General features: G+C 67.2%; 4 protein-coding genes across 5 annotated transcripts in view; 1 reads left to right on the top strand and 3 right to left on the bottom strand.

The window, feature by feature from the left end:
• SHANK1 (SH3 and multiple ankyrin repeat domains 1) overlaps positions 1–5,587 on the bottom strand; it is a 49,117-nt gene extending 43,530 nt beyond the window's left edge. Inside the window, exon 1 of the mRNA XM_054014989.1 lies at positions 5,424–5,587. The gene's annotated coding sequence lies outside the window, so the exon portion shown is untranslated. The remainder of the gene's footprint in view (positions 1–5,423) is intronic.
• A 2,420-nt stretch (positions 5,588–8,007) lies between these two features.
• CLEC11A (C-type lectin domain containing 11A) lies at positions 8,008–12,530 on the top strand. The gene is made up of 4 exons (XM_054014984.1): positions 8,008–8,219; positions 9,522–9,729; positions 10,358–10,549; positions 11,254–12,530. Exons 1-4 carry the CDS (start codon positions 8,115–8,117, stop codon positions 11,652–11,654), a joined length of 906 nt encoding a protein of 301 aa, XP_053870959.1. The 5' UTR covers positions 8,008–8,114; the 3' UTR covers positions 11,655–12,530.
• A 1,444-nt stretch (positions 12,531–13,974) lies between these two features.
• LOC128829517 (E3 SUMO-protein ligase ZBED1-like) lies at positions 13,975–19,931 on the bottom strand. Its single transcript, XM_054014980.1, has 6 exons — positions 19,854–19,931; positions 19,312–19,367; positions 17,584–17,846; positions 17,385–17,449; positions 16,841–16,998; positions 13,975–15,971 (listed from the first exon to the last, which is right to left on the bottom strand). Exons 2-6 carry the CDS (start codon positions 19,358–19,360, stop codon positions 14,044–14,046), a joined length of 2,463 nt encoding a protein of 820 aa, XP_053870955.1. The 5' UTR covers positions 19,361–19,367; positions 19,854–19,931; the 3' UTR covers positions 13,975–14,043.
• Positions 19,932–21,019: 1,088 nt separating this feature from the next.
• EMC10 (ER membrane protein complex subunit 10) lies at positions 21,020–25,019 on the bottom strand. 2 transcript variants are annotated; one of them, XM_054014987.1, is made up of 8 exons: positions 24,891–25,019; positions 23,720–23,786; positions 23,427–23,539; positions 23,204–23,308; positions 22,669–22,850; positions 22,439–22,532; positions 21,710–21,801; positions 21,199–21,289 (listed from the first exon to the last, which is right to left on the bottom strand). In XM_054014987.1, the coding sequence occupies exons 1-7, from the start codon at positions 24,990–24,992 to the stop codon at positions 21,718–21,720; spliced, it is 747 nt and encodes a 248-aa protein (XP_053870962.1). In that variant the 5' UTR covers positions 24,993–25,019; the 3' UTR covers positions 21,199–21,289; positions 21,710–21,717. The 2 variants fall into 2 exon arrangements, with proteins under 2 accessions (XP_053870961.1, XP_053870962.1); XM_054014986.1 differs by lacking the exon at positions 21,710–21,801 and having other exon boundaries at positions 21,020–21,289.
• Positions 25,020–25,276: the final 257 nt, after the last annotated feature.

Raw genomic sequence — 25,276 nt, 5'->3', positions numbered from 1 at the left:
GGGTCTATATACGGGGCACCCACAGGGCCAGGCTGGGCGGGGTCTGTATACGGGCCACCCACAGGGCCAGGCTGGGCGGGGTCTATATACGGGACACCCACAGGGCCAGGCTGGGCGGGGTCTATATACGGGCCACCCACAGGGCCAGGCTGGGGCGGGGTCTATATACGGGACAAACACAGGGCCAGGCTGGGCGGGGTCTGTATACGGGGCACCCACAGGGCCAGGCTGGGCGGGGTCTATATACGGGACACACACAGGGCCAGGCTGGGCGGGGTCTGTATACGGGGCACCCACAGGGCCAGGCTGGGCGGGGTCTGTATACGGGACACCCACAGGGCCAGGCTGGGCGGGGTCTGTATACGGGACACACACAGGGCCAGGCTGGGGCGGGGAATATACGGGACACACACAGGGCCAGGCTGGGGCGGGGTCTATATACGGGACACACACAGGGCCAGGCTGGGCGGGGTCTATATACGAGACACACACAGGGCCAGGCTGGGCGGGGTCTATATACGGGACACACACAGGGCCAGGCTGGGCGGGGTCTGTATACGGGACACCCACAGGGCCAGGCTGGGCGGGGTCTATATACGGGACACCCACAGGGCCAGGCTGGGCGGGGTCTATATACGGGGCACCCACAGGGCCAGGCTGGGCGGGGTCTATATACGGGACACCCACAGGGCCAGGCTGGGCGGGGTCTATATACGGGGCACCCACAGGGCCAGGCTGGGCGGGGTCTATATACGGGCCACCCACAGGGCCAGGCTGGGGCGGGGTCTATATACGGGGCACCCACAGGGCCAGGCTGGGCGGGGTCTATATACGGGACACCCACAGGGCCAGGCTGGGCGGGGTCTATATACGGGGCACCCACAGGGCCAGGCTGGGCGGGGTCTGTATACGGGACACCCACAGGGCCAGGCTGGGCGGGGTCTATATACGGGACACCCACAGGGCCAGGCTGGGCGGGGTCTATATACGGGCCACCCACAGGGCCAGGCTGGGGCGGGGTCTATATACGGGACAAACACAGGGCCAGGCTGGGCGGGGTCTGTATACGGGGCACCCACAGGGCCAGGCTGGGCGGGGTCTGTATACGGGCCACCCACAGGGCCAGGCTGGGCGGGGTCTATATACGGGACACCCACAGGGCCAGGCTGGGCGGGGTCTGTATACGGGACACACACAGGGCCAGGCTGGGCGGGGTCTATATACGGGACACACACAGGGCCAGGCTGGGCGGGGTCTGTATACGGGGCACCCACAGGGCCAGGCTGGGCGGAGTCTGTATACGGGACACACACAGGGCCAGGCTGGGCGGGGTCTGTATACGGGGCACCCACAGGGCCAGGCTGGGCGGGGTCTGTATACGGGACACCCACAGGGCCAGGCTGGGCGGGGTCTGTATACGGGACACCCACAGGGCCAGGCTGGGCGGGGTCTATATACGGGACACACACAGGGCCAGGCTGGGCGGGGTCTGTATACGGGACACACACAGGGCCAGGCTGGGCGGGGTCTGTATACGGGGCACCCACAGGGCCAGGCTGGGCGGGGAATATACGGGACACACACAGGGCCAGGCTGGGGCGGGGTCTATATACGGGACACACACAGGGCCAGGCTGGGCGGGGTCTATATACGAGACACACACAGGGCCAGGCTGGGCGGGGTCTATATACGGGACACCCACAGGGCCAGGCTGGGCGGGGTCTATATATGGGACACACACAGGGCCAGGCTGGGCGGGGTCTATATACGGGCCACCCACAGGGCCAGGCTGGGGCGGGGAATATACGGGACACACACAGGGCCAGGCTGGGGCGGGGTCTATATACGAGACACACACAGGGCCAGGCTGGGCGGGGTCTATATATGGGACACACACAGGGCCAGGCTGGGCGGGGGTCTATATATAGAGGATACACAGGCTGGCGGATGGGGGTCAGCTGGGGGGGGGGCATACAGGGGACACAGGCTGGTGTGTGAGGGGTAGCTGGGGGGGCATACAAGGGACACACTGGCTGGCGGGTGAGGGGCAGCTAGGGGGCCCGTACAGGGGACACACAGGGTGGCGGGTGGGGGCAGCTGGGGGGGGCATACAGGAGACACAGGCTGGCGGGTGGGGGGCAGTTGGGGGGGCTATACAGGAGACACACAGGCTGGTGGGTGGGGGTCAGCTGGGGGGGCATACAAGGGACACACAGGCTGGTGGGTGGGGGTCAGCTGGGGGGGCCAAACAGGAGACACACAGGCTGGTGGGTGGGGGCAGCTGGGGGGGCCGTACAGGGGACACACAGGCTGGTGTGTGAGGGGTAGCTGGGGGGGCATACAAGGGACACACAGGCTGGCGGGTGGGGGCAGCTGGGGGGGGGCCGTACAGGGGACACACAGGCTGGTGTGTGAGGGGTAGCTGGGGGGGCATACAAGGGACACACAGGCTGGCGGGTGGGGGCAGCTGGGAGGGGCATACAGGGGACACACAGGCTGGTGTGTGAGGGGTAGCTGGGGGGGCACACAAGGGACACACAGGCTGGCGGGTGGGGGCAGCTGTGGGGGGCCGTACAGGGGACACACTGGCTGGCGGGTGGGGGCAGCTGGGGGGGCATACAGGGGACACACAGGCTGGCGGGGGAGGGGCAGGCCGTACCGGTTGCCTTTATTCCTCCTCCTTGCTCAGTTTCTCCATCAGCCTGAAGCCCCCCCGCGCCTCCTGGGTCTGAAATGAGGCTAAAGGAGGCACCCCACCCCCCACCCCCATGCCACTCACAAGCCCAGGGCCCCACGTGCACAGATTTACACCAACGCCACGCCCACCATCGCACAGACGCAGGGCTGTCATTCCGAGAGACACACCCAGGCACGAATGCACGTGACACATGCCCGTGCAACGGCACCAACAGTGCCCTGTGGAGACAAGCCCCCACTCTCCCCGCACGGCACTACATTCACACCTGCACCGACATTCTACACCTGTACGTGTACACAGAGGGACACTTTTGGATACACGCCCAGGCACCCCCCCCAAAGCCAGGTAGTGAGTGACGCACACACGCTGAGATAATGCATGCACACACCCAGAGGGAGCACACACACACACAGGTAATGCACACCCCCCCCCAGAGATATGCACATGTGTGTGTTCACAAAGATAAAGGTGTGTGTGTGTGTGCGCGCACATACAGGCATGCACACCCAGAGATAATACACACACACACACACAGGCATGCACACACACGGATAATGCATGCACACACACACAGAGATATGTGTGCATGCACACACACACACACACACACAGGCACCCACACACACGGATAATGCATGCACACACACCCAGAGATAACACATGCACACACACACACAAAGAAATGAACAAAGCTGCATACACAGAAATATACACCCTAGCTGTCCCTCTCTCACACACACACACACGAATAGATGTTTGCACACTCACACCCAGAGATAACACACACACACAGATATACACCCTAGCTGTCCCTCTCTCACACACACAAATAGATGTGTGCACACTCACACCCAGAGATAACACACACACACAGATATACACCCTAGCTGTCCCTCTCTCACACACACAAATAGATGTGTGCACACTCACACCCAGAGATAACACACACACACAGATATACACCCTAGCTGTCCCTCTCTCACACACACAAATAGATGTGTGCACACTCACACCCAGAGATAACGCGCACACACAGATATACACCCTATCTCTCTCTCTCTCACACACATACAAATAGATGTGTGCACACTCACACCCAGAGATAACGCGCACACACACACACACACACACAGGCATGCACACACACGGATAATGCACGCACACACCCACACACACAGATAACGCACACACAGGCTCACATGCCTGCAGCACATGTGCACCCGCTGCTGTTCCCAGACAGCCTCCCGCATGGTTCTCCAGCACCCATTCAGCCCCCCCCACCGCCTGCCTCGTGTCCTCTCCTTCCCCCCCACACACCGCCCCCAGAACAGTTTCTGGAGTTGGGGGGGGAGGATGCTGCAAAGCCATAGAACAAATTGGGGCGTCCATGGCTAGTATCACTCTAAGCCAGGGGCCAGGAGAAACAGGGGTGGGGGAGACCCCAGAGGAGCCAGGGCAGAGGGACTCGCCCCTCCCCCCTCCCCAGGTGCGCCCCCAAAGGCAGCCGCTCTCCGGGGTCCCCTCGCTCCCCAAATCTCCCGAAAGTCACTGCCAAGGCCATGCAACCTCCCCTCCCCCGCACAGGGACCCCGGCCAGACCCTCCCCTCATGGAGACCCCCCCCTTCCATTCAGCCTCCAAGAATACCAGCCAGCCCCCCCCCCAAGGATGCCGGCCAGCCCCTCCCCCCACGGTGACCCCCCCTTCCATTTAACCCCCAGGAATACCAGCCAGCCCTCCCCCCACAGGGACCCCGGCCAGCCCCTCCCCCCACGGGGACCCCCCCCTTTCCATTCAGCCCCCAGGGATACCAGCCAGTCCTTCTCCACACACACACAGGGACCCAGGCCAGCCCCTCCCCCCTCGGGGACACCCTCCCCTTCCATTCAGCCCCCAGGGATACCAGCCAGCCCACCCCCCCCCCCCACAGGGGCCCCGGCCAGCCCCCAACCCCTCCCTTCATGGAAACCCCATCCATCCAGCCCCCTACCATTCCCCTATGGGGACCCCAGGCAGCCAGCCTCCTGCCCCTCCTCCCCCAGGGATCCCGGCCAGCCCCACTTCAGTTCTCCCCCCCACATCTCCAGCCCCACATACACCCCAGCGATCCGACCTCTCCCCCCACGAAGACCCCATCCATCTAGTGCCCCCTTACATAGGGACCCCAGGCCAGCCAACTACCTGCCCCTCCCTGTAAGGGACCCCCAGCCCAGTAACCCCACCCCCTTGCCACACAGGGAACCCCTGGCCAGCCAGCCCCCCTGTCCCTCCCCACACGGGAACCCCGGCTCCCCCGCCCCTCCCCCTACAGGGGACCCCTAGCCAGCCAGTTCCCCTGTCCCTCCCCACACAGGGAACCCCGACCAGCTCCCCCTGCCTCTCCCCACAAGGGCACCCCGGCCCCCGTACCCCTCCCCACACAGGGATCCCTGACCAGCCAGCCCCCCTGCCCCTTTCCACATAGAGAACCCCTGGCCAGTCCCCTACCCCACCCCACACAGGGACCCCCAGCCAGCCCCCCGCCCCACCCAAGGAGTCCAGCCAGCCCCCCCGTCCCGCCGCACCCCACACAGGGATCCCCGACCAGCCAGCCCCCCTGCCCCTCCCCACACAGGGACCCCCAGCCAGCCCCCCCGTCCCGCCCCACACAGGGATCCCCGACCAGCCAGCCCCCCTGCCCCTCCCCACAGAGGACCCCGGCCCCCCGTGGGCTGCCTGCCCCTTACCTGCCGATGCCTGGGGGGGGGGGGGCTGGGGCGCGCTCAGCACGACTGTCCTGTGGGGGGGACCATGGTGGCGGCCCCCCCCGGCTCTGGCCCCCCCCGGGCGATGGGCGGGTGTCTCAGCCCCACGCGCGGCGCGGTCCCGTCCCCTTCCCCATCTCCGTCCGCTTGCGCCTGGTCCCGGCTCCCGGGCTGCGCGCTCGCCCGGCTCCCCCCCCGGCTTGGATGATGCTGATCTGCCCGCCCCCCCGGTACCACCCACCAGGTGCCACCCCCGGTACCGCCCCCCCCAGCTGCCGCTGTTCAGGAATGCACGGGTCCGCCCCGCCCCCCCTTCATACCCCGGTACCGCCCCCCCCGGACCATCCACCCGGTACCACCCCCCATTCATACCCCCGGTACCGCCCCCCCCCGGACCATCCACCCGGTACCGCCCGCCTCCCCCCATACCCCGATACCGCCCCCCCGTACCATCCAGCCGGTACCGCCCCCCCCGGACCATCCACCCGGTACCACCCCCCATTCATACCCCCGGTACCGCCCCCCCCCGTACCATCCACCCGGTACCGCCCGCCTCCCCCCATACCCCGGTACCGCCCCCCCGTACCATCCACCCGGTACCGCCCCCCCCCGTACCATCCACCCGGTACCGCCCCCCATTCATCCACCCGGTACCGCCCCCCCCCGTACCATCCACCCGGTACCGCCCCCCCCCCCGTACCATCCACCCGGTACCACCCCCCATTCATACCCCCGGTACCGCCCCCCCCCGTACCATCCACCCGGTACCGCCCCCCCCGTACCATCCAGCCGGTACCGCCCCCCCCGGACCATCCACCCGGTACCTCCCCCCCCCCGTACCATCCACCCGGTACCGCCCCCCATTCATACCCCGGTACCGCCCTCCCCAGCTGCCGCTGTTCAGGAATGCACGGGTCCGCCCCGCCCCCCCTTCATACCCCGGTACCGCCCCCCCCGGACCATCCACCCGGTACCGCCCCCCATTCATACCCCGGTACCCGCCCCCGTACCATCCACCCGGTACTGCCCCCCATTCATACCCCGGTACCGCCCCCCCTGTACCATCCAGCCGGTACCGCCCCCCATTCATACCCCGGTACCGCCCCCCCCCGTACCACCCCCCGGTGCCGCCCGGCATCCAGCAGGTACCGCCGCCCCCCCCGCCCTCCCTCCCCAGTTGCCGCTGTTCAGGAATGCCCGGATCGTCCCCGCCCCCCCCCATTCGTAGCCGCCACCCCCCTCCTCACCATCCACCTGGTACCCCCCCCCCCCCCGCCGCTGCTGCTGTTCAGGAATGCCCGGGTCCGCCCCGCCCCCCCCCATTCATAGCCAGCTCCACCCCCCCCCCCCATCCACTCCGTTACCACCCACAACCCACCCGGTTCCAGCCCCCCCGCGCCCCCTCCCAGCCTGCCGCTGTTCAGGAATGGGTCCGCCCTGTTCCATTCACAGCCAGCCCCCCCATCACCCGGTCCCAGCCACTCCCCCCCCCCCAGTATCGCTGCTATTCAGGACTGCATGGGGGGCACCCCACTGCCCCCCCAGCACTATTCACAGCCAACCCCCCCCGTACCATCCAACCCCCACACACACACACACCTTGGTACTACCCCCCCCCAGCCAGCTGTCTCCTGCTCAGGAACACAGAGGGCCACTGCACCCCCACCCCCCACATTCATGTCCAGCACTCCCCGCCCCACACCCCCGCACACTGTTGTTCAGGGACCCGTGGGGCCACCCCACTCCCCCACTCCATTCATGACCCGAACCTCCCCCACACACACCTCCCGGTGCTGTCCACACCCGTGAGACAGGGCAGGCAGTGTGACATGTCTGGGACACGCAAATACACACAGATACAGGGCACTCGCTGGGACATGCCTGGGACACACAAACACAGACACGGGACATGCCCTGGGGCATGCATGGGACATGCAAATACACACAGATACAGGCACTCGCTGGGACATGCCTGGAACACGGAAATACACACGGATACAGGGCACTCGCTGGGACATGCCTGGGACACACAAATACAGACACAGGACATGCCTGGGACATGCCTGGGACACGCAAACACAGACACGGGGCATGCCCTGGGACATGCATGGGACATGCAAATACACACAGATACAGGCACTCGCTGGGACATGCCTGGAACACGGAAAAACACACGGGTACAGGGCACTTGCTGGGACATGCCTGGGACACGCAAACACAGACCCGGGGCATGCCCTGTGACATGCATGGGACACACGAATACATGTGGACACAGGACAGCAGCTCTGACACACCACGACACATGAGAAAGGCTGCTCTGCCGTGGACATGTACATGCCATAAGACGCCCGTGGGCTATGTAAGTCCACACATGGACACTGGCAGATGCTTTGACGTTCATCGGACAGGCCACCGCGCCCATGGATGTGGGGCCCAGGCTCCCAGGGGGATGGGCTGGGCAAAGACACACATACCCACTGTACGGCGGGGAGGGACTGGGGTCACCCCCCCACACACACACACAACCAGCGGCGCTAGGCCTGGCAACCTCAGCCCCACACATCTGGTTTGGATCAGCTGTCTCTTGGCCGGGGTCCCAGCCCCGCCAGCCCCAGCGGCGCCGCCCGGGCAGGCGGAACCAGTGTGTCTGGGACAGGGGGGAACGGAGCAGGCATGGCCGTGGGGTGCGGGGTGCTGTTGCTGCTGGGGGCGCTGCTGGCGCCCGGCCAGAGCCAGGAGCTCAGTTCGGAGGAGGAGAGACAGGCCCTGATGCTGAAGGTGAGGGGGGCCCGGCCGGGGGATGGTCAGCGTGTTCCTAGTCCCACAAGGTCCCTCCCCTCTAACCCCCCATCCCAATGTCCCAGCACCTCCTTGGGGGCTCGCCCCTGCACCCCCACAGCTCAGGGTCCCTTCCGCGCTCTGCGTCACAGCTCGGGGTCCCATCCTCTCCCATCAGTCGGTCTCAGGTCCCCATTCTCACCACCTCTGGTTCCGGTCCCCCTCCTCCCCAGCCCAACCCCCCCGAGGTTCCCCTATCCCCATTGGGGTCCCCTCTCTCCCCGGGTTCCCCCCCCCCCATTCCCAGGGCAGGGACTCGGAGCTGCACGCAGCCGCCTTATGTAAGAGTCTCATGCGGCCCAGCATCGTACATGCCCTTCTCAGAGCCCGGGGATCCAGACAACACCCCTCACTGCATGGACACCAAGGTCACAGAGCAGGGAACAGAACCCAGGAGTCCTGGGCCCCAGCCCCAACCCACTAGCCCCCACTCCCTTCCCAGAGCTGGGGAGAGAACCCAGGAATCCTGGCTCCCAGCCCCCTCTGCTCATACCACTGGACCTCACTCCCCTCCCAGAGCTGGGGAGAGAACCCAGGAATCCTGGCTCCCAGCCCCTTCTGCTCATACTACTAGACCTCACTCCCCTCCCAGAGCTGGGGAGAGAACCCAGGAGTCCTGGCTCCCAGCCCCACTCCTTCTTCCACACTAATCCACTAGACTGTTAGGGGGAGATGGGGAGTCCCAAATATCGATTCCCAGACAACACCACAAAAGGCGCGTGTGTCCCCCACACACACATTCTGTGCAGCAGCCGTGGGGCAGGCCAAGGGGAAGGGATGGAGAGGGTGGGGTCTGGATGATGGGAAGCTGGACAGGGGGGTAGAGGGGAGGCCAGCAGGGGATGGGGAGTGGGGAAGAGGGAGGATGGGGGGAGGCTGGTGGGGGTTGAGGAGCGGGACAGAGGGAGGATGGGGGGCAGTGGGAGAGGCTGCCAGGACACAGGGGAGCGGGGCAGGGGGATGCTGGCAGGGCACAGTGGAGTGGGGCAGAGGGAGGATGGGGGGCAGTGAGGGAGGCTGGCAGGGGTTGGGGAGTGGGGCAGAGGGAGGATGGGGGGCAGTGAGGGAGGCTGGCAGGGGTTGGGGAGTGGGGCAGAGGGAGGATGGGGGCAGTAGGAGAGGCTGGCGGGGGATGGCGAGTGGGGCGGGAGGAAGGATGGGAAGCCAGGCTGGCGAGGTGGCAGGGGGGAGTGGGGGCAAATCCCAGGGCAGGAGGGTCACTCTCCCCCTCTCTCCCCACAGCACCTGCAGGAAGTGCTGCAGCTGCCAGAGGAGGAGGGCGAGGGGCCCCCCGAGATGACGCTGACGGAGCTGGCCCCCGAGGGGGGCGAGGAAGAGGAGGAGGGGGAAGATGGGGAGGGGGCACCCATCGAGGAGGACATTCAGCCCACCCAGCCAGCCCCAACCACAGCGGCCCCTCAGCCCGAGGAGGACGGATTCACTTACGTGTGTGAGTATGGGGGCCCTGCCCCCCACAGCCCCAGCCTGGGGGATCTCCAGGTCCCATGTGTGGGTTGGAGTTTGGGAGGACAAGGGGGAGGATCAGTCTGTGGGGGATGGGGGCAGGGCTGCGTATCTGGCGCTCTGTGGGGGATGGGGCAGGGATATTGGGGAGCTCTGGGGGGAGGGGCTGCGTGTGGAGGCAGGGATGTTGGGGGGCTCTGGGGGGGGTTGCGTGTGGTGGCAGGGAGGATGGGGGGCTCTGGGGGAGGGGAAGGGGCTGCGTGTCTGTGGGGGAGGGGGGATGGGATGTTGGGGGGCTCCTGGGGAGGGGCTGCATGTCTGACGCTCTGTGGGGGATGGGGGCAGGGATGTTGGGGGGCTCTGGGGGGGGTTGCGTGTGGTGGCAGGGAGGATGGGGGGCTCTGGGGGAGGGGAAGGGGCTGCGTGTCTGTGGGGGAGGGGGGAGGGGATGTTGGGGGGCTCCTGGGGAGGGGCTGCGTGTGGGGGCAGGGATGTTGGGGGGCTCTGGGGGAGGGGAAGGGTCTGCGTGTCTGTGGGGGAGGGGGGCAGGGATGTTGGGGGGCTACGGAGGAGGGGCTGCGTGTCTGACGCTCTGTGCCCCCCCCCCCCGGCAGTCTCGCGGCTGGACAGCCTGGACGCGGCCGTGCACCGGCTCAACGTGCAGTTCTACACCATGGACCTGCGCCTGGCCCAGTTCTCCCAGGGCCTGGCCGAGCTGCGGGGGCGCCTGGCCGAGGCCCAGGAGGGGCTGAGCGCCCTCAACCAGACCAGCACCCGCAACCAGCAGGACATCGGCAAGATCGACGGTGAGCGCGGGGCGGTGCAGAGGGCAAAGGTCAGAGGGATAGCCCCATCCATGGGGTCAGAGGGCAAAGGTCAGAGGGGTGACCCCCCCAGGTCAAAGGGGAAAGGTCAGAGGTGGGTCAAAGGGGAAAGGCCAGCCAGATAGCCACATCCCAGGGGTCAGGAGGCAACGGTCAGGGGGTGGCCCCACTCCAGGGGAAAGGTCAGAGGCTGCCCCCCACCCTGGGTCAAAGGGAAAAGGTCAACAGGACAGCCACATTCCAGGGGGCAGAGGGGTGGCCCCATCCCAGGTCAGAGGGCAAAGGGCAGAGGGTGTAGCCTCGCTCTGGGTCAAAGTGGAAAGGTCAATGGGGCTAACCTCACACAGATGTCAGCAGAGAGGGGGACCCAGCTGTGGACCGAAAAGGAGTCAAAGGGGACAGCAGCCCACCCCGGGTCAGAGGGCAAAGGTCAGCGGGGTGAGCCCGCCCCTGTGTTACGTGGAACAGGCCCTGGGGCAAAGGGCAGTGGGTCAAGGTGCAAAGGTCGCCCTCTCACCCCCCCTCCCATGGGATGAGAGGGGCAAGGTTGGGGGGCAGGGCAGAGGAAGTACTCACCTGCGGGTTGCAGTTGGGGGGCAGGCAGGAGGAAGGTCAGGGGTCAGAGGTCACACTTTGCAGAGCTGGGGGGCAATCGGAGGTCACAGGCTGTGCCCCCCCCATTGCAGGCTGCCTGCGGGGCCGGAGGTTCCACGCCAAATGCTTCCTGATCGTTAAGCAGTTCGAGGGCTACGACAGGGCGCAGGAGCTGTGCCGGCTGCGGGGCGGGAACCTGGCCATGCCGGCCGACACCGCCGAACTGGCCGCCCTGCGCCGCTACCTGCACGAGGCCTTCCAGCCCCACAACTGGCCGGCCTGGGTGGGCATCCACGACCGGCGGGCCGAGGGCTTGTGGCTGTATGAGAACGGCCAACGCGTCTCCTTCTTCGACTGGTACCAGGACCACCTGGTGAGCCAGCCCAACGGGGGCGCCCGGGAGAACTGCGTCTCCCTCTCCTCCGACGACGGCAAGTGGTGGGACAACGACTGCGCCCGGCGCATGTACTACGTCTGCGAGTACCGGCTCTAGGAGGGTGGGGGTGGACCCTGCGCCCAGACACCCAGCACTCCCCAGCCCGGAGACCCAGCAACAGCCCCCGGGACCCTGCGCCCAGAGACCCTGTACCCCCCAGCCCAGACACCCAGCACCCGCCCCCCCCAAGACCCTGCACCCCCCCCAGCCCAGAAACCCAGCACCTGCCTCCCCCAGGAACCCTGTATCCCACAGCCCAGAGACCCTGCACCCCCCAGCCCAGAAATCCAGGACCTGCCTCCCCCAGGGACCCTGTATCCCCCAGCCCAGAGACCCAGCACCTGTCCCCCCCAGGACCCTGCACACTCCCCGGAGACCCAGCACCTGCCCCCCCCCCCACCCAGGGACCCTGCCCTCCCCAGCCCAGACACCCAGTACCCACCTCCCCACGGAAACACTGCACCCCAGAGAATCGGTTCCCGAACCCCCATCAGCCACCCATCTACTCCCGACAGAACAATGACTGCACCCATCTGTGAGTACCGGCTCTGGGGGGCCGTGCCCCTCCCCCATCCCAGAGACTCAAACCCCCCATGCCCCGACACCTGACAATGTATCACCACATGTAGTTGCTCAAGGTCTGAACAGATCCCCAGAGATGACCCATCACCCAGGTGCTAGAGGGTCAAAGGTCATCACTGTGGGTGGGGGCACATGCAAATCCCTGGCCCCAGACACACACACTGGGACAGTCTCCCCCCTTTCCCCCCACCCAGGGCCTTACACGGCCCCTTGGGCTGGTCCTGCCTTGGCCTCAGCTGCCCCCCCCCCCCGGGGCCTGTCCCCCACACGAGTCCCCCCCAGGGCAGCCCCCCGCCCCGGTTACACTTGCAGGCGTCTCTGGTAAAATAGAAACTCTTTTATTCGTTTTTAGTTTGGTTTTTCTGGTTTCTTCTCCTGCCATGGGCAGCCCAGGTCTGCGGCCGGCAGGGGTGGGGGAAGGCGCCGCGGGCTCCCCAGCCACCCACCCGCAGGCCGCAGGCCGGGCCTGGGCCGGGTTTAGCCTTGTGGGAACATTTCTGCTTGGACTTCAAAACGCTGGGGGTACAAGCTCAGCATTCAGGTGCACATGCGGGGTGGGGCTGGATCAAGGGGGGGCCGGGGAGGGGGCGAAAGGGACTGGGTGGGACAGAGAACTTGGGGGAGGGAGGTTGGGGGGGCGGAGGGTCACAGGGGCAGTGCAGGGCTGGGGGTCACAAGGGCAGGAATGGGGCAAGCAGGGGGCAGTGCAGGGCTGGGGGGGTCACAGGGGATGGGGTGCAGGAGCTGGGGGGGCTCCATTCTTTGGTTTGCAATTATTGCAATTATTAGCTGCATCCTGGTGCTGCTGCTGCGGGGGTGTGTGTGCATGGGGAGTTCCCCCATTGAGCCTGGGGGCAGGGCAGGGGGGGTGCTGGTGGGGTGTGACATTCAGTGATCACAGTGCAGGCGCAGGGGGGGTACCAAGCACATCTCCCCCCCCCATAGATGGCTCCAAAGGAAAGTGGGGGAGGCTCCGGTTCTGTCCTTGTGCTGTGACTCTCCCCCCAAGCACCCATGGACTATTGGTCCCTCACCCCCCCCCAGTTTACATGGACTATTCCTTTCTGCCACCCCCCACCCCCATCGCACATTGAGTATCCCCCCTCACCCTCAGCACATATGGAGTATTCCTCCCTCACCCCCCCAGCTTAAATGGACTATTCCTCTCTCATACACCCCCCCACACACACATGGATTATTCCTCTCAGGCCACCCCCCCTCCCCAATCGCACATTGAGTATCCCCCCTCACCCTCAGCACATATGGACTATTCCTTCCTCACTCCCCCCTTCCAGCACAAATGGACTATTCCTCTCTCATCCACCCCCCCCACCGCACAAGGACTATTCCTCTCTCGCCTACCTCCCATTGCCTATGGCCCCTCTCTCACTCCCCTCCAGCTAAAGAACTTGGACGATTCCTCCCTCGCCCCCCCCCCCCCCATTCCAGCACACACACCCCAGCACTGGTGGACCACCACCCCCCAGGGGGGCTGGCTGTTTGCCACCAGGATGGTGGGCCCATGGGGCAGCCCCCATGAGGCTTGGAAGCGCTGGATGTGCCGTGTTTGGTGCCAGGGAGTGACCATGGAGGGGGGCTCCCACAAGTCCCCCCTCCCAGGGCAGGAGACACAGACCCTTAGTGTCCCCCCCCCCCCCCCAGTGCAGGAGGTACAGCCCGGGATCCCCCACCTGCCCCCAGGGCAGAAGGTACACCCCAGGGTGTCCCCCGGGAAGGAGGTATAGCCTGAGATCCCTTACCCCACCCCAAGAGATACAGCTGGGGTCGTCCCCCCCAAGGGCTGGAGGTACAGTCTGGGGTCCCCCCCCCAGTAGACAGTCCAGCCGGGCTCCCCTGCCCCGGCTCAGAGCACGGCCCGGTTGCCGTGCAGGAAGACCAGCATGTCGACGTGCTCCGGAGCCAGGGCCGCCCGCTTCTTGTAGACGGCCTGGCCGGCCTCCCCGAAGAGCCAGGCGGCGGGGGCGGCCGTGGCGGGCACGCAGAGCAGCTGGCGGGCCACCCGGGCCAGCAGCGGGTACTGGGTGTGGTGCGTCTTCCACCACTGCAGGGGCTCCTGGCCCAGGGAGGAGGCCCCGGCCGTCTGGAAGCTGGCGCTCTCCTGCTCGGCCCGCTGCTGCACCGAGCCCGCCCCGGCCCCGCCCCGCACGCTGCACAGGTCCCCCAGCAGGTACTCGATGGCCGAGTCCTGCTGGGGCTGCTTGGGGGGCGGGGGCAGTGGGGAGGGGCTGGCGCCGGGCACCTCGGCCAGGCGGGCGGCCTCCAGCGTCAGCAGCCGCAGGGTCTCCGCGCGGTCGGGCTGGCTCAGGAAGTCCAGGCTGCGGAAGCGGGGGTCCAGGGCGCAGGCCAGGTTGAGGGCGCGCTCCACCTCGGGCTCGGCGTAGTGCCGGCTCAGCTCCCGGTGGGCCGCCCCCTTGGCCGCCCGCGCCAGCTCCGAGTCCCACTCGCCCGGCGCCAGGTGCTTGTACAGCAGGGAGGTGAGGACGGGCTTGACCAGCGAGAGCCCCGCGAAGGGCTCCTTGGTGAAGGTGGAGGCGGCCACCGCCAGGGGCTTGAGGACGTCGGCCGCGTCCTGGAGCGCGACCCAGTCCTGGGGGCGCAGGGCCGGCTCCCCCTCGGGCCCCAGCCCGCCCAGCGCCTCGGCCTGCTCCAGCAGCCCGTGCAGCAGCCCGTGGACGCTCTGCCACAGGGCCCCGTCCCGCAGGAACCGCTTGAGCTGAGCCCGGAGCAGGGGCTCCTCGGCGCGGCCCGGCCCGGCCAGCGCCCACGCCGCCAGGCGCCGGCACCGCTCCAGGGCACTCCTGATAGGCGGCAGGGCCAGCACAGCCTCCGTGGCGCCCCCCAGGGCCTGCCCCACGCAGGGCAGGGCCTGCCAGCCCAGCGCCGCGGCCGCCTGGCGGGCAGCGGGTCCGTGGGGGCCCACAGCGTAGGCCCCGCTCTCCCTCACCCCCCACTCCTCCGCCGCCCAGGCCAGCGCCCCCGCCAGGCTCTCGGGGGACGGCTCCTCCGGCACGGGGTGACTGCACAGCACCCGCGCACAGGCCTCGAAGGTGTCGTCCACGTAGTGCAGGGTGAGGGTGAGGTAGGAGAGGCCGGGGCTGTGGTGCCAGAGGTCCAGGCTGAGGGCGCAGTGGGGCAGCCCCCGCGCCAGCTCCGTCACCTTGGCCTGGCCCTGCAGGTGGCGCTCCCGCAGCAGGGTGTGGGCCAGGAAGGCGGCGGCCGGCGGCTTGTAGCCGGGCTCCAGGGCGTTCAGCATCTGCCCGAAGCCCTCCCCCTCCACCACCTCCAGCGGCATCAGGTCCCAGACCAGGAAGTCGGCCACGGCCCGGGTGGTCCTGCCCAGGGCTGCGGCGGGGGGCGGCGCCCCCTTGGGGGGGTCCGGCGCCCCCACCAGCTGGTTGTACTCCCGCCGGTGCTTGTAGATGAGGTGCTGGCGCAGGTTGGTGGTGTTGCCGCTGTAGGAGAGCCGCACCCCGCAGAGCTTGCAGATGATCTTGGTTTTATTCAGGATGCGCCCGTAGGCGTCGCCCTGGAAGCCAAAGAAGGTCCAGTAGCGGCTCTGGGCCCGGCCCAGCCCCACCAGGTTCTGGGTGCCCTCCAGCAGCGGGAGAGCCGGGGCCGGGGGGCCGGCCTTGCGCAAGTGCCCCCGGGGAGAGGCCAGGTTGCCGCAGAGGTAGGGGGCGGCGGGCGCCGGCTCGGGGGGCTTGGCCTGCAGGTCCTGGAACATCTTCAACAGCAGCTCCTTCTCCCCGAACTCATACTTGAAATGCGCCCCTGGGGGGAGGGAGAGGGGGAGAGTTAGATTGGGGGCGGGGCAGGCTGCGTGTGACCCCGCCCCCACGGAGATGCGGCTCTGCCCCCTCTGTCCTCAAGGAGGGGGGAAGGGGGGGGGCTCTGACCGCACCCCCAGGCCCTGGCTGCTCTGTCCTCAGGGGGTGGAATGGGGAGGGATGTATGACCCCACCCCCACGGAGATGCAGCCCCGCCCCCTCTGTCCTCAAGGGGTGGAATTGGGGAGGGCTGTTTGACCCCACCCCCACAGAGACACAGCCCCGCCCCCTCTGTCCTCAAGGGGTGGAATTGGGGAGGGCTGTATGGCCCCACCCCCACAGAGACACAGCCCCGCCCCCTCTGTCCTCAGGGGGTGGAATGGGGAGGGCCGTATGGCCCCACCCCCACGGAGATGCGACCCCGCCCCCTCTGTCCTCAGGGGGTGGAATGGGGAGGGCCGTATGACCCCGCCCCCACAGAGATGCGACCCCGCCCCCTCTGTCCTCAGGAGGTGGAATGGGGAGGGCCGTATGACCCCGCCCCCACGGAGATGTAGCCCCGCCCCCTCTGTCCTCAGGGGGTGGAATGGGGAGGGCTGTATGACCCCGCCCCCACGGAGATGTAGCCCCGCCCCCTCTGTCCTCAGGGGGTGGAATGGGGAGGGCCGTATGACCCCGCCCCCACGGAGATGCAGCCTCACCGCCTCCATTCTCAGGGGGTGGGGTTCCAGGGAGGCCGCGTGACCCCAGAGGGCTATAAGGGGGGGAGCCGCTGTGTCTCCAAGGGATTGGGATGGCGGGGTGGGGAAGGCAGCCAGCAGGTGCCCCCCCCCATCCTAAGAACACACCCGTCGAGTGGTTCCCCCCCCTTACCCAGCTGGAGCCCCAGGGTACGGGCGTACTCCTCCCCGATCCAGACGAGCAGCTCGGCGCCGGCGCCGATGGCCTGGCAGGCCCGGTAGTAGATGCGCCCGCGGTACTGGAACACCGTCAGGTTGTGTTCCTCCTCCGTGGAGGCGCAGGCCACGTACCTGTGGGGGGTCGGGGGAGTCAAGGTCCCCCCCACCCGATAGGGGGATGGGGGGGTCACAAGGCTGCCCTCCGGAAGGGACTCCCCCAGCCCAGAACAGGGACCTCTGGGCAGTGGGGGGGGGGGTAATGGGGGAACTCCCAGCACAGAGCAGGGACCCCTGGGCAGTGGAGGGAGTAATGGGGGGAACCCCAAGCCCAGAGCAGGGAGCCCTGGGCAGTGGGGGGGGGGGAGTAATGGGGGAACCCCCTGGGCAGTGAGGGGGAGGTTATGGGGGGAACCCTCAGCCCAGAGCAGTGGAGGAAAGAGGGGCACCCCAGCAGGGCAGGCAGTGGGGTGTCATGTGGGAGCCGGTGGGGAGGGGAGGGACCCTCCCCCAGGCCTCACCTCATCCAACTGGACTTGGAGTCATCGGAGGCATCAATGTAGAAATAGGAGCCGTTTTCCCGTACCTGGGGGGACGGGGGGAAGGGGTTAGCGCCCAGAGAGACCGATCCCCTCCCAGCACCCCAAGGGTGACCCCTCCTCCCCTCAGAGAGATCCCCCCCCAGCTCCCCTGAGGGATTCCCCCCCGGGGGGCACTTACCGCCCAGGAGAAGAGGGTGCATTCCCCGTGCTCCAGCACCACCTCCCCCTGGTAGGGGCCGAAGATGCAGCCGCGGGGCAGGCCAGGCCGGGCGCTCCACACGCCCAGCCCGCCCTGGGGCCGCTCCTTCACCAGCAGCCCCTGGGGCAGGGAGAGCAGGGCCCGCGAGGGCGCTCGGGCCGGCACTGGCGAGTCGGCGATGAAGGTGGGCGCCCCGTGCCGGGGGCAGGCATCCCGGAAGTACAGCCGGCAATCCTCGCAGACTGGGGGGGGGTGGGGAGAGAGAGTGAGAGGGGGCCCCAAAACCCTGCACCCTGATCCCTAGAGACTGCGGGGAAAGGGGAACCCAAAACACGGCACCCAAACACCCCCTGCACCCTGATCCCCAGAGACTGTGGGGAAAGGGGACCCCAAAACCCTGCACCCGCTGCACCCCGATCCCTGGAGACTGCGGGGAAAGGGGACCCCAAAACCCGGCACCCAGACACCTCCTGCATCCTGATCTCTGAAGACTGGGGGGAGAGAGAGGGGACCCCAAAACCCTGCACCCAAACACCCTCTGCAGCCTGATCCCCGGAGACTGGGGGGAGAGAGAGGGGACCCCAAAACCCGGCACCCAGACACCTCCTGCATCCTGATCCCTGAAGACTGGGGGGAGAGAGAGGGGACCCCAAAACCCTGCACCCAAACACCCTCTGCAGCCTGATCCCCGGAGACTGGGGGGAGAGAGAGGGGACCCCAAAACCCTGCACCCAGACACCTCCTGCATCCTGATCCCTGAAGACTGGGGGGAGAGAGAGGGGACCCCAAAACCCTGCACCCAGACACCTCCTGCATCCTGATCCCCGGAGACTGGGGGGAGAGAGAGGGGACCCCAAAACCCGGCACCCAGACACCTCCTGCATCCTGATCCCTGAAGACTGGGGGGAGAGAGAGGGGACCCCAAAACCCTGCACCCAAACACCCTCTGCAGCCTGATCCCCGGAGACTGGGGGGAGAGAGAGGGGACCCCAAAACCCTGCACCCAAACACCCTCTGCAGCCTGATCCCCGGAGACTGGGGGGAGAGAGAGGGGACCCCAAAACCCTGCACCCAGACACCTCCTGCATCCTGATCCCTGAAGACTGGGGGGAGAGAGAGGGGACCCCAAAACCCTGCACCCAGACACCTCCTGCATCCTGATCCCCGGAGACTGGGGGGAGAGAGAGGGGACCCCAAAACCCGGCACCCAGACACCTCCTGCATCCTGATCCCCGGAGACTGGGGGGAGAGAGAGGGGACCCCAAAACCCGGCACCCAGACACCTCCTGCATCCTGATCCCTGAAGACTTGGGGGGGGGGAAGAGGGGACCCCAAAACCCGGCACCCAGACACCTCCTGCATCCTGATCCCTGAAGACTTGGGGGGGGGAAGAGGGGACCCCAAAACCCTGCACCCAGACACCTCCTGCATCCTGATCCCTGAAGACTTGTGGGGGGGGGGAAGAGGGGACCGCAACCCTAGTTCTTGCAGCCCGTTACACCCCTTCCACCCATACCAAGAGGGCGCAGCAGCCCCTTTGGGGAGCCCCCCTGCTCCTGGGGGCTTGGCATGGCTGGTCCCTGCTCCAGGGCAGGCAGCCTGGAACTGAGACCCGAATCGGGGGGGCGGAGGTCTCCCCAGAGCCAGGCTGGGGGAGGGGGGGCAGGATGGACATGGGGGGTCTAAGGGGGTGGGGGTCACACTCACAGAGCAACTCATCCTCCGGCTGGGCGCACGCATCCTCCGACAGCTGCATTGCGGGCCTGGGGCAGGGGGCAGCGTGGGGGGCAGAGACTGGCAGTGTGAGGACGGGGCAGAGGTTGGCAGCCCCCCCATACTGCCCACCCCCCACCTTTGCCCCCCCAGTCACTGCTCTTCCCCCCATACTGAGTTATTCCCTCCCCCGCCCCTTACCAGCCCCCCAACACTAGTTTAGCCCCGCCCCTTGATACCACCCCAGTCTTAGCCCCACCCCTTGATGCCACCCCCACTTATTTAGCCCCGCCCCCTTGTTTCAAGCCCCGCCCCCTTGTTTCAAGCCCCGCCCCCTTGATAACACCCCACTCCCTTAGCCCCGCCCCCCGATTCCAGCCCCGCCCCCTTGATTCCACCCCCACTGTATTGGCCCCGCCCCCTCGATTCCAGCCCCGCCCCCCACCGTGGGTGATTCCCTCCCCCCCATCCTGCCCCCCTCCGTGTCTCCCGCCCCCGCGAGCTCCCCCCCGGCGCGAGGCCGGCCCCGCCCCCACCTGCTCGGCGCTCGGGCGGCACCGCGACGGGAGGCTCCGGCCCCGGCCCGGCCGCCTCAGCCGCCCATATCGATCGGGAACGTGGGTCCCCGCTGACACCGCGGGCCAGCCAATCAGCGCGCTCCCTGCCTCTCCCCGCTAAGCCAATCAGCGGCCGGCGACGGCTCCGCCCGCCAATGGGACGCGCCCCTACGAAGAGGCGAGGCGCTGTGACGCACCGCCAGCCAATGGGAAGGCGGGCCTGCGGAGAGGGCGGGCCGAAACTCCCCCAGCGGCCAATGAGAGCGCGGGAGTGGAGCAAAGCGGCGAGGAGTCGGGCAGGAAGGCGGGGCTCCGCTAGGGGGCGCAAACGGACAGCGCCCATAGCCAATGGGAGCGCAGGAAATGGGACAGACAGCACCAGCACCCACTTGGGGAGCTGGAAAATAGAAAGGGGCGGGGCCTCCCTTTGTCCCAGACTAAAAAGGTGGGACGGTGGTCTGAGCCCAATAGAACCCAGGCGTCCGGGCTCTCTCCCCTCCCAAAGCTGGTGACAGGACGCAGCTGTCCACCCCCTTCCCCCCAGGTGTCCTGCCCCCCCCCCATTCCCCCTTCCCCTCACTGCTGGGGACAGAACCCAGGTACCCACACAGACGCCCCGAGCTGGGGATGGAAGGAACCCTGGCGTCCAGGCTCACCCCCACACTAGCCCCCTACACGCCCCTCCCAGAGCTGGGGATGGAAGCCAGGCGTCCGGGCTCCCCCTCACACCCACGCCAGGGGCTGGGGGTTCTAGAGCAGCAGGTTCTAGAGTCCAGGCCCCGGGTTCCGGTTCTGTGTGGTTCCGGTTCCCGTGGTGCCAGATCAGGTCAGGGCCGTGGACAGCCCCCCTCCCCACGCAGGGGAGCGGCTCGGCATGGGAGAGCCCCCCAGGGGGGGCACAGTCAGCAGGTGGGTGCTGGGGCAGCCCCCTGGGGGCATGGGACTGGGTGGGCAGAGGGGCAGCCCTGTCCAGGGGTCACCCACTCCAGCCCCACAGCGGGAGGGTTTGGAGCATCCCCTCCCCCACAGCTTTCCCCACCCCCTCTCTCTTCGTACGCCCAGCCCAGCCCCCCTTCCTCCCCAGTCTCACCCCCCATTCCCAGCTTCCCTCTCCCCCAGCCTCCCACTCACCACAGGAGACAGGAGCGGGTCCAGGTCAGCCTTTATTTACCGCCATGGGGGCCCAGCCCCACACCTACACCCAGAGCTGAGGGCACGACTGGCTCAGCCCCTCCCCCTGCCTTTTGTGGATTCAGGCAGCTCCCCGGCCCCCCCCCGCCCCATGCTCCGCAGCATCAGGGCGATCGTCATCTGCCCCCGCCGCCGGCTCCACCCCCGTTGCCTCCGCCCTGGCCCCCGGCGTCGGGCGCGCCGGACATCATGAGGAACAACACCACGGGAATTATGTACATCCACTGTGGAGAGAGGGGAGGGGGGGTTACAGGGGGCCAGGGGACCCCCCCTGCAGGCACCCCCACCCCATGGGAGTAGCCACACAAGAGCCCACCCAGGACCCACAGGGGCAGGTACCAAGCTCCCCCGCCCCCCCCAAGTGATCAGAAAGCCCCAGCACCAGCGATTGTCACCATCCTAGTGAGAGGAAGGGGGTAAAGGGAGGGGGGGGGGTCAGCCACCAGGGTGGGGGGGAGGGCACTGTGAGCCTCCCAGGGCCAGCAGGGAGTGACGGGGAAGCCAGGGCAGTGACCCACCCCCAAGGCTAGACACCCCCAGGCACAGACTAGCAAGATGGGCTGGGCCCAGGGCAGGCTCCCTGCTGGCTGGGGAGGTGGGTAATTGCAGGTGGAGGGGGGGGCAGCGGGGTGGGGGGGGTTTACTTGGCTGCTCAGGGCTGGTTTCCAGGCTCCTGCGGGACTTTCACCGAGCCGGTGGCCAGGAGGAGCACGGCCCCACCCAGAATTAAATGCCACTGTGAGGGGGGAGAGCACATGTCAGGGAGCGGCAGGGGTGGGGGGCACGCTCTGGCAAGGACCTGAGGCCCCCGCCCCAGGTCAGGTTTGAGCAGGGGAGGGCCCAGGGCAGGAAAGGTTTGAAGGGGGAGTTCTGGGGGTCGGTATCTGAACTGGGGGCGGCTTCCCAGGGTAATGCTGAGGGGTCCTGGCGCAGTGCTGCATATGGGGGGTCCTGAGCAGCACGGTGGGTAGGGGGGCTCTTGATGTAGCACTGGGGGAAGGGGCGGTCCCAGGCAGTGATGGGGGAGGGGGAGTTTCTTGGGTTTGTGTGTCGGGGGGACTTGATGCAGCGCTGGAGGGGTAGTGGGGCGGTCTCCCTGCAGTTCTCGGGGTGGGGTGGGGGACATCCCAGGCAGTGCGGTGCAGGAGGGTGTTGTGGTGCAGCGTTCGGGGGGGGGCGCGCAGCATTTGGGGGGTGCTGGGGGGGTGTCTCAGCACAACGCTCAGGGGGTGTGGGGGGGGTCCTGGCGCAGCGCTCGGGGGGCGCTGGGGATGTGTCTCAGTGCAGCGCTTGGGGGGGGTTGGGGGGGTCCCGGCGCAGCGCTCTAGGGGAGGTTGTGGGGGGGGAGGCAGCGTAGCGGTCCCGGCACTCACGTATTTAGCGAAGAAGGATTTCTGCTCCTGCGGGTTCTTGGCTCTTTGCGCCTGCTCCAACTCCAAGCGCTCGATGAACGCTGCAGTTTCAGGGCTGGAGGGGGGTGGAAATGCCCGTCAGAGAGACTGCGCCCCCCCACCCCCCCAACCGCTTCCCATGGCCAGACTATCCCTCCCCCAACTGCCTGCTCAGACCAGACCAGACCACACCCCGCCCCACACACACTCACACGGCCGCGGGCACCGGCTGCTGCAACAGCACCGTGGTGTTGAAGGCCTCCAGGTCGACGTCTTCCACCTCGGCGCCGTGGCAGGACCCCGGCACGGTGACGATGGAGACGCCGATCACGTTCCCTGCCCCGTCCGTGTGCACCGTCAGCCGGTCCGACAGGTGGGAGTCCACCAGCGAGCACTGGGGGGGCGGGGGGGGATGCGGGGTGAGTGGGGAACAGACCTGCCCAGCACCCCCTGCCCTCTCCCTGCCCCCACCCAACGGGCACTTGAGGAGGGGAGGAGCTGGGACCAAGACCTCCACCCCCCTGACCCAGCAAACACTGCGGGGGGGGGGGGGGGGGGCTGGGAACCCCAGAGACAGAGCCATGGGGGGAGCAGGCCCTGGGGGGGTTGGATGGGCGGCACCGGGGTGTGCCAGGGAGCTGGGTCCATGCCGCGAGGTGGGGTGGGGGTGTCACGGCCAGGGAGGGGAATCTCTGCCCAGGGCCCAGGATTGGAAGAGAGGGGGAGGCAAGGGGGGGGGGCACTCACCGCTCGGACGAAGGAGGTGACGTACTCCACTCCAGCTTCCTCCACGGCCCCGAGGGGCCGGCGCGGGATTCGCACCCGGTACAGCCCGTTCAGCGCCGCCACATCCTAGGGGGGGGGGGCCACGGGGATGGGTGAGAACTCCCCGCATGCCTCCTCCTCCAGCAACCCCTCCCGCTCCCACGCCAGCAGCTGGGCTGCCTACCCCCCCCCGCCGCTCACGCACCCTGAGCTTGGCGCGCTCCTCCTCACACAGTTGCTTCTGGCTCAGGGAGAGGCTGGGCTCGGGCGCCGGGCTCCAGAGCAGGGTCCCCCGCTTCCGGAAGTGGATGCTGTCGTCTGGGGGTGGGGGAGGAGCATTAGGACAGGGTAGGGACTCCCCCACCCCCACCCTCTGCCTCTCCCACCCCCCCCCACACCTACCACAACAGCTCAGGGGCAAGAAGCCCCCAACTCAACCCTCCCCTTCCAGCCCCACCCACGTGAGACAGCCCTCCTCCCCCCAAACTACCCACTCACCCGGCTCAAACGAATGCTCCAACTGCAGAGTGAGGACACAGGCCTCCGAGTCCCGACCCTCACCTGGCTGAGGGCAAGAGGGGACACAGATCAGCAACCCCCTCCCCTCCCAGAGCCGGGGAGAGAACCCAGGAGTCCTGGCTCCCAGCCCCCCTGCTCTAACCACCAGCCCCCACTCCCCTCCCAGAGCCAGGGAGAGAACCCAGGAGTCCTGGATCCCAGCCCCCCCTGCTCTAACCACTAGCTCCCACTCCCCTCCACGAGCCGGGGAGAGAACCCAGGAGTCCCGGCTCCCAGCCCCCCCTGCTCTAACCACTAGCTCCCACTCCCCTCCCAGAGCCGGGGAGAGAACCCAGGAGTCCTGCCTCCCAGCCCCCGCTCCCCTCCCCAGGGAAGGAACCCAGGAGTTCTGCCTATTCTCAGTCTATGTATTCAGAGACCCAGGGCGGGCGCCTGCCAGGTACCCAGGCTCAAGGCTGAATGCCGATGAGATGTTAACAAATATTTATAAGGTGCTTATGAATATGCAGAGTATGCAAATTAACAGCTTTTGCAGGACTGGGCACGAGGCCCCCGTCCCCTGTGAATATTAATGAACCCCTTTGGCCTCTCACCTGCGTGAATATTAACGACCCATCTACCAACCCTGATATATGAATATGGCTGCCATGCATATGTTAATAGCCTTATGAATATTGATGAGTGAGTCGCACCTAATGGCGGAGGCCCAGCCCCTGTGGAGTGTGGAAGGGTGTGTGTGTGTGGGGGGGAAAAATAGATGGTCCTTATGCATATTAATATTGACTGTATGAATATTCATGAGCGTATCTCGTGACTACCATACCCTCTCCTCATTAATATTAACGAGCTGCTCGTTGGCTATACCCCCCTCGCCTCCCCTAGTCACCAAGGAGACCCTTCCCCTCATGAATATTAACGACTCCCGATGAATACTAATGAGCTGTTACGGTGCATTATAACCCCTCCTCCTCCATCAATATTAATGAGCCCCGGTACTATTAACCACGCCTACCCTCATGAATATTAATTAGACAAATCGACCCGCGGCTCCGCCAGCCCGGCGCAAAGAGCAACGCCCACTCATGAATATTAACGACCCCTCATGAATATTAACGCGCCGTTGCCGCCAGCGCCCCGCCCCCCGACTCACCCGCGGGCCCAGGCCCCGGCAGCCCCCGGCCCGGCAGCGCGCGGGCAGCGCCAGCAGCAGCAGCAGCGGCGGCAGGAGGCGGCGCGCGGGCAGAGCAGCCATGGCCGCGCGCTGCTGACGTCACGGGACGGGGCAGGCCGCCGCGCGGGGCAGGCCGGGATAGAGGCGGACCGGACACAACCCCGGGCTACTAACCCGCCGGGCGCCATATTGGATCCCGGCCCCGCCCCCTCATCGCATAGCAGCCCCGCCCCCCTAGGATCCCGGGCCCGCCCCCTCATCGCATAACAACCCCGCCCCCCTAGGATCCCGGCCCCGCCCCCCGACTCGTATAACAGCCCCGCCCCCTCGGATCCCGGCCCCGCCCCCTAGGATCCTGCCCCGCC

This window comes from Malaclemys terrapin (assembly GCF_027887155.1).
Source record: "Malaclemys terrapin pileata isolate rMalTer1 chromosome 20 unlocalized genomic scaffold, rMalTer1.hap1 SUPER_20_unloc_2, whole genome shotgun sequence".
Classification (NCBI taxonomy): domain Eukaryota; kingdom Metazoa; phylum Chordata; order Testudines; family Emydidae; genus Malaclemys; species Malaclemys terrapin.
The sequence above is the reverse complement of the archived record's forward strand: the minus strand, read 5'-3'. Positions and strand labels throughout refer to the sequence as shown.

Coding starts and splice junctions, on each gene's coding strand:
- LOC128829517 (XM_054014980.1), bottom strand. CDS start 19,360: ATGCAGCTGTCGGAGGATGCGTGCGCCCAGCCGGAGGATGAGTTGCTC. Junction 17,450..17,583: donor GCACCCTCTTCTCCTGGGCG/GTAAGTGCCCCC, acceptor CCGTCCCCCCAG/GTACGGGAAAACGGCTCCTA. Junction 16,999..17,384: donor TCCAAGTCCAGTTGGATGAG/GTGAGGCCTGGG, acceptor GACCCCCCACAG/GTACGTGGCCTGCGCCTCCA.
- EMC10 (XM_054014986.1), bottom strand. CDS start 24,992: ATGGCTGCTCTGCCCGCGCGCCGCCTCCTGCCGCCGCTGCTGCTGCTG. Junction 23,787..24,890: donor GCCGGGGCCTGGGCCCGCGG/GTGAGTCGGGGG, acceptor TCTTGCCCTCAG/CCAGGTGAGGGTCGGGACTC. Junction 22,851..23,203: donor TCACCTCCTTCGTCCGAGCG/GTGAGTGCCCCC, acceptor CCGCCCCCCCAG/TGCTCGCTGGTGGACTCCCA.
- CLEC11A (XM_054014984.1), top strand. CDS start 8,115: ATGGCCGTGGGGTGCGGGGTGCTGTTGCTGCTGGGGGCGCTGCTGGCG. Junction 9,730..10,357: donor GGACGGATTCACTTACGTGT/GTGAGTATGGGG, acceptor CCCCCCCGGCAG/TCTCGCGGCTGGACAGCCTG. Junction 10,550..11,253: donor GGACATCGGCAAGATCGACG/GTGAGCGCGGGG, acceptor CCCCCATTGCAG/GCTGCCTGCGGGGCCGGAGG.